At 36.6% G+C, this 7797-nt stretch overlaps 1 protein-coding gene across 1 annotated transcript in view; it reads right to left on the bottom strand.

Annotated features, from left to right (window-relative positions):
- Nucleotides 1–1200: 1200 nt before the first annotated feature.
- The window catches only part of LOC107665273 (fragile X mental retardation protein 1 homolog B-like), a 17949-nt gene continuing 11352 nt past the window's right edge, over nt 1201–7797 (bottom strand). Inside the window, exons 11-15 of the mRNA XM_016456092.1 lie at nt 6816–6908; nt 5398–5596; nt 5003–5185; nt 4719–4798; nt 1201–3189 (exon numbers count right to left, since the gene is read on the bottom strand). Of these exons, the coding sequence (XP_016311578.1) occupies nt 3022–3189; nt 4719–4798; nt 5003–5185; nt 5398–5596; nt 6816–6908 (723 nt within the window). The 3' untranslated portion in view covers nt 1201–3021. The remainder of the gene's footprint in view (nt 3190–4718; nt 4799–5002; nt 5186–5397; nt 5597–6815; nt 6909–7797) is intronic.

Consider the following 7797-nt stretch of genomic DNA (forward strand, 5'->3'; position numbering starts at 1 on the left):
GTCTTACGGGTTTAGAACGACATGAGGGTGAGTAATTAATGACAGGATTTCATTTTTGGGTGAACTATCCCTTTAAGAAGTCTCTTATGCTCATCACGGCTGCATACATTTGATCAAAAATGAAATAAAACAGCAATATGGAAATACAAAATCACAAAATAATTGAAGAATAGCTGTTTTAAACACACACACACACACAAAAATCTTAATCCAGGTCAATCATCTCAATGTCAAAAAGTGTCCCAATTCACCTGCATTCACCCTGATGCTGATGTTACTGCCAGCATTCATTACATGAACAGTTGCAGTGGCATTATTGTGCAGGATTTAGCCTGTGCCACAGCGCCACCAAGTGGTGCAACAAAGAAAACAGACCAACACACACAAAGCCAGCAATAGTAAGATTTAAGATGGAGAGGGGTCTGCTGATGTCAACATGCTATAGAAAGGCCTAATTAAATCGGCTGTCGTGTTTAATGATGGGCAGATTTATCACCACATATGGAATATAAAATGACCGATTCCCCGCGAGGAATAAAAACACTTCAGATTGCAGAGGAAGATCAACCTTTATTTATTGAAACTGCTTGCATACAAAATATATTGCACTATAACCAAACAATGTCAACATAAAACCCAGTCTGTTCTGCTATTATGTACAAAGAAATTATTACCCAAAGTGCAGTAACATACAAGGTCGGTCTACCTCAGTTCAGTATCTACAGTATTTCATGTTAATTTTTTTTTCCAGCTCTTTTTCGATCACAACAGCCTACGATGTGTGCAAGAGAAGGTTTTACAATTTGTCATGTTAATATACATTCCAAACAAAATAAATAACTAGAAAACAGTCTGTTTGGCAACACTTCAAAGATTCGTAACTTTTTTGTTGTTGTTTTCTTTAACAGACTGCAGTGAACTGCGCCATCTTGCCAGTTTTACTGCCTGCCGTGGACGTGCAGGTTTTAAAAATACTGAGAGAAAACCATTTAACACCTTATTTTGAAGTAAAGGCCAAATTTTTAAGAGCCACACGAGAGGGGCCGGGCACATCTGGGGCCGCCTCCGTCAAGAGAGTGGTTTGTCTTTTCCAATCCACAGAGCCACAAATCCTCTGCCAGTCACAGGTTCTTTTCAGCTTTCACTTCGTTTTCACAGGCAAATCACTTTGAAACTGGTGTATAAGCTTAACAGGTAGAGCTGGTTATCCGCCAATGTGACTAGCGTGAGTACAGGAGCGCAAAGAGAACTGGAAACGTAGAGAAAAAGAGCAAAGAGGATACAACCGACTCAAAACGAACGGTTTTCTTGCTGTACAATCAAAGGAAAGCGGAAAAACAACCATGGTCACCGTCACAGTAGGTTTGGAAAGAATCGCATCTTCTCGGAAATGTAAACTAAAGTTTAATGCACAAGCACTAATCGGATAAGACAGACGGTTTTCATATCAAAGTTAACATCGCATATTCCCCCTTCTCGTCCCTCTCCAAGCGAATTCAGCTGCAAAGGTACAGTAGACTCAAAATTAGCGAAGATATCTAAACTTCTGTTTAGTTATGTTGACAGCATACATGTGATTCACCTGCTGAGGAAGTCTTATCACATTCTAGTTTATTATAGGTTTATAGATTATAAAGTACTTGCAGAGTAACACAAACATGATAAGTGCACATTTAAAGTTCAATCTAAAAAGAACAGCAACAATCTCTTAACGGATGACATAATATACAGTATGCAACCCCACAGTTCAACAATTTCAGTCTATGATAAGCCATTGTTAGGACACGGACAATGTTACAGAGATCTGATATAAGTGCTTCACACCTGATGCTGAAAAATACAGCAGGAAAGATGGCAGTTTACTGTGGCCAGCATGAACAGAAACGAAAACGAGCATTTCCACCCGGTGGGTGAGGAAAAAAAAAGTCTGAACAAGTCCACTTTGTGTCATTTATCATGATGGGAGTAAAATGAGAGACATGTATTTTTAAAGGAAACTGCTTTGCTACCTCTATAAAAAAAATAAAAAACATAATTGTCCTATAATGCAAAGATATGTTAAATGTCAAAATCAATTCATATTCGGTGATGTTGACGTCACTGAATTAGCACTGATATTCTTCTCTGGGTGGTTGGTTACAATTTATGACCTCCACAGTTGACTAGTTTAGTTAGGTTAATACCTTTACTACACACAATTCAGCTATGGCAAAATATAAGAATTCAGCCAACTTGATAGAATCCTGCTTTTCAGACATACAAAATGTTGGTGAAATACATGCAACCGAAAAAAAAACAACACCTTTTTTTAGTTGTCGGCTGAGATTGCAACACACGTTGCTCAAGACAGGTTGTTCACATCTTCTTCCCTGATTTAAACATCCAAATGATGATACTATCCATACTAGGTAAAGGCACAGATCCAGACAGGACCATTTTTTTTTTTTTACATGTTTGCCAGTGTTTTTTTTTTTTTTTTTTTTTTGCTAATGATGTGGCTAAGATCTCACATCAGAATGGGCTCGAGTAACCATGGACCCCAAAGCGCGTAAAAACAACGTATGCCATGAGATGTGGCATAAACTTGGGCCCCGAGCGCTTGAGTTCATCCTGCAATGTGTTTCTTTCCCTTTTGTTTGGACATTGTGGAAAACAACAAAAAAAAAACTTTAAAAACCAATTGCTTGGAAAACATTTCAGGATTTCATTTTTGAGACATTTAATCCACAGCTTCTTTATGTTTCTTAGGTAGTTGTTTAGAAAGTCAATTAGAAAACCTGTAGCTTCAGTTGTGATGTAGAGACCGGTCTCTCTAATCCATGAAGACTACCAAATCCAACACACCATACACCAAGAGACCTCGTCTTTTACCCCAACTAACAATTACAAAGTGTGCTTTATGTCATGTCTTGCGACAGCCCTACTGACCTGGTTCTCTTTGGCCTAATGTGTCTCTAATGAAGAAGCATCTGGATTGGTGGAGCTGAGTGGGAGAATGGGGGAAGGGGGGCACGTTATTCTCTAAGAAATGCCGTTCACAACGGCTTGGCTGTCCGGGCCGTCCTGCTTGTCTTTCTTCATCACTCGGTCCTTTATGGGTCTCTGCCGGTTTCCTCCACTGTCTCCTGCCAGAGCCAGAGAGCTTCGGCTGGTGTGGACGCTCCTCTCGTTATTGCTGTCGATGCGAATCTGATAAACAGACAGATTGTGCAGACAAAATGCACAAAATGTTAAGTTTAATGACGTTTAAGCCAAGCTATAAAAATATAAAGTATGACATTTCCCCCCTGTCTTATGTTTTTTTATTTTATTACATAATACAGCTGTCATATATTACATTTGCTTACATTTCTGTTTGATACTGCGGATAATACCTGACAACTTTCCAGAACTCTACTTCATTAATTCTGCTATTGTTTTATTTGTTCTCTTGCATGCTATTTGTTCTTTGTTTTATTACTTACTTATTTATAGCTACTTGATAAACCTGAAAAAAAAAAATGTTTTGAGAAATATTTAATGAGAAATGTTATTAAAACTTAATTATAAAACGGATAGTTCCGGTCCTTGATTCCGATTGGCTGAGCCACATTCGAAGCTGTTGTAAATTACACTACAAACATACATATACCTTTGTTTACTTCTGTGTGTTGCTTGGCAACCACTTTGTTGGAACCACAACTGTTTCTGAGGAACTACATTGTTTGGTGGAAGAACACTGTTTTTATTTAATATCATTACACTTTATTTGCTCTGTTTTATTCTGTGAAACCTTACTACGCATATGGAATAACCATTTTATAAAAGCAATAAGCCCCGTGAAGCAGTGGTTTACAGTGAATTTATAACAGCTAAGGGCCGTTGTTAGGCACTCCTTCGCGTTGTGCCTAACAACGCCCCTTAGCTGTTATCCATCTTTTTCTTCAATGCGGAAGTAAGCCTATGGGTGAGACTTCCGGTTCATTAGCCGCTATAGGTAAATAACGAGGAGAATAACGGTAAAACTGTTTGCACTACAAACCAGTGTGTTCATAATTAAGATAATACATTAAAATAATATGATAAGACACACCAACTTTCAATATCAAGCAGCAAAACAAACTGTTTTGTTCAGCTAAAAATAGCTAGATGGAGTGGACACAGATGAGACCGGAAGCCAGACCCATAGAATTTACAAATGAACGCGCCCATTTTTTACGACAAGAAAAAGGTGGATAAATTCACTGTAAACCACGGCTTCTTGGGGCTTATCACTTTATTTAGAAATATTGTAGGCTTCAATTTGAAATATGTTTAACCTTTTAAATAAAACTGGGTGTTTAATATATCTTCATTTCTGCTTCAAAAATTGTAACATTTCACTGGTATTGTTATCAATTATTATGAAAACACTAACATTTGATGTTGCTAAATAGATTTGACAAAAATCACCATGAGTTTCATAAATAAACAAAGTTTTTAAAAAGTATTAAAGTGTATTGCATATATTAATGATAAACAAATAGGCCAATATTTAGCCTTGTTTAGATTACTGGTTTTAACAACCAACTGCCTTGTTAATGGATACAATTTTACAACAAACGAGAAAGTTTCACTAAATATTGTCTATATTATACATATTGGATTTAAATTCAGTATGTGTAATCTGTTATGATTACATTCACTAAAAAGCTAAATAACAGATCATATGATGATAGAACAGGCAGATTGAGTGAGACCTGCAATGAGTCTTCCTGGGGTCTCAGCTTTGGGTCTCTGGAACTACGGGAGCGTGACTCATTCCAGTGCATGTCTTCAGCTGATTTAAAAAGAAAAAGAAACATTATTAAAAACGTATACGTGATATCAAAAATAAAGAAAAAAATCTTAATGTCGAAATATATGAAAAAGCTGATTAATGTATTGTTGATTGATTCTTCAACTGAAACACTCTCGATATCAAATGCATATATATATTTTTTTTATATACTGTAAGAAACATTGTAGAAACAAGCTAACTGACTTTTGTATCCTCCTCTTCCTCTCCCTCCACGACCCCGGGGCGCTCCACCCCTTTTGCGTCCATCAGGGACCCTTTTGGGGTAACCCATGGACTCCTCATCTGTAGGGGCCAGGGACCAGTCACTGAGTTCATCTCTGTGGTCGGATTCGGTCTCGGATGCATTAGAGGCCTCAGAGTTGGTGCCTGGGACAAATACAGTCCATAATGAAGAAAGTGTTTAACAGATTATTAACATTACGCTTTAACTAGTGCTCGACTGGTGCTTCCATATCAAACCAATGGCTTTTATATTACAGAAAGACAAACTAAATTGAAATAATTTAAGTGTGATTTTTGGGGCCACCAAGTTCCATGTCCAGATAAGCTCTAATTTTGTTACTTGAGGCTGGTCATACCTGAAGTCAGTGTCGGGCCCCGTCTCCCTCTCCCTCCACGACCAAAAGGTTTGCCGCCACCCCGTGAGGGTCCCATTCCATTATCAGCCATGAAAGGTTTTTCTTTCTCGGGTCGTCCTGGCAGAGCTCTAGGCCCTCCACCGATCTGTCTGAGCTGTTCATCGATCTGCAGTCTCTCCATCCGCAGCTGATCCACCTCCTGAACAAGACCAAACACATATGAAGAATGCACCGCGAGGCTAAATCAGAGTAGTGAACATCTGTGTCTTTAGGGTATTTAGTGTGTCACTAAACAACAATTGTTACTTTGTACTAATGGGCTTTGTAAGGAAAATCTGTTGAACAGGAAGGATAAATATACATTTACATTTTCTGAAGAAAATGTGGCGTTTATTGGAGCAGAACTCGTACAAACAAATGCACAAAACCACAAATGCTAAGATTAAAAAGCCAAACCCAGGTCTCGATTGTATACTGGGGAGCAGATTAATGGATCATTTCTAAAGAAAGAAGTTAAAACATTTCTTAAGATAAATTCTAAAAAGTTTGTAAAGAGTTGTGGCACAACTAATAATAAAAAAAAAATAAAAAAAATAAAAACACTTTTCAGTTAAACTAAAAAAAAATCAATAAAAAATGCATTAATAAATCAAATAAAACTCAAAATTTTCATCATGACTGGCTTGGCATGTATTTCAAATAGTTATGTTTTAAAGAATCTGTCTCACGATTGCGGATTTAAAGGGGTCATATGATGCGATTTCAATTTTTCCTTTCTCTTTGGAGTGTTACAAGCTCTTGGTGCATAAAGAAGATCTGTAAACACAACTAATAATAAAAAAAAAATAAAAAAAATAAAAACACTTTTCAGTTAAACTAAAAAAAAATCAATAAAAAATGCATTAATAAATCAAATAAAACTCAAAATTTTCATCATGACTGGCTTGGCATATATTTCAAATAGTTATGTTTTAAAGAATCTGTCTCACGATTGCGGATTTAAAGGGGTCATATGATGCGATTTAAATTTTTCCTTTCTCTTTGGAGTGTTACAAGTTGGAGGTTGTCCAAGTTATTCACAATGATTTTCAAGAATGTTCTTTTAAAAAATTTAAATTCTTAAGTTTTGTCTTGAAAACTATCTTGAGGAAAAAAAAAAAAGAAATAATATTTTGAAGACATGTTTTTGGAAATACAAAATATTCTTAATATAGAAAGTAAGAAGAAAATAGCAGTTAAGAAGAACCGTAATCAGAACGTTTCGGGAATTCGAGTCATTCTTTCATTGTAAGACTACGGGATTATTTTTTTTTTGCCATCTTATTGAACATTACTTTGAGTTTTAAGTTTGTTTCAAACAATAACCCCAAGTATGATCAATAGTAATTGTCTTGGCAACAAACAAAACTGGTTCTTACCTTCAGATAATTTAGATGGTAGTCCAGCAGAATACGTGCATTTGAAATGCTTTCCTTTGTCCCCACAAACACAAATGGCACCATTCCCTGCAATTGTAATTCAGTCAGTATAAATTATTATTAAATATAATAAATTAAATATATTGTGTATTTTTGATCAAATAAATGTAGCCTTGATGAGAATAAGAGACTTCTTTAAAAAACATAAAAAATATCACTGATCCCAAACTTTTGAATGACAGTATATATATATATATATATATATATATACAGAGCCTAAAATTAACACTCGCCAAGCGCCAAATGCGAGTAAAAATCAGCGTTGGCGAGTCCATGTAACAGTGTCAGTCGCCAGTTGGCGGGTACAACTTTTACGAATTATAGCAATGCAATGAAGTAAAAACGACAGCCAGTTTTAAAAGAGATGCGCGGTTTCTGACATAAGCAAATAAAAATAATCTTTTCCGAAGACAAGATCATTGTCGTTAGCTGTTCTGTCATAAGCGACAAGAGCGAATCAAATAATAGGATACAAACGGACTGATAAGGTCAGAGCTGATGGCAAGCTTGTCCCTAGACACGGTTCTAATAACTTTTACCTGAGAAGATTTTGCTGCTTCATTTTGGAAGATTAACTTTTCCCTTCTTTATTCTTCATAACCCAAGAATGCGGCGACACCTGGGGTTACGCCGCCTAACGGTGCAGTGAAGTATAGTTTGAAAGGCTGCGCGTTCAGCTGTAAGTTACACATACGCTGAGCCTCTTTAGACGGACGGACGAAAACACACACAATTATGTCAAAATGTGCGGTTTTGGCGAGTTACCTTGTAAACATAGTCTTAAATTAGTTATAAAGTCTTAAATGACCATAAAGAGTTGGGAGAAAATCGGATGTGTGTCAGATCCGCATCAGGTTTTAAAGAGACAGCGCTGATTTTAAAGTGAAACCTGCTGAAGTCTGTCATTGATGTAAATCAAAGA

This window comes from Sinocyclocheilus anshuiensis, unplaced genomic scaffold, assembly GCF_001515605.1.
Source record: "Sinocyclocheilus anshuiensis isolate Anshui unplaced genomic scaffold, SAMN03320099.WGS_v1.1 scaffold483, whole genome shotgun sequence".
NCBI classification, from domain to species: domain Eukaryota; kingdom Metazoa; phylum Chordata; class Actinopteri; order Cypriniformes; family Cyprinidae; genus Sinocyclocheilus; species Sinocyclocheilus anshuiensis.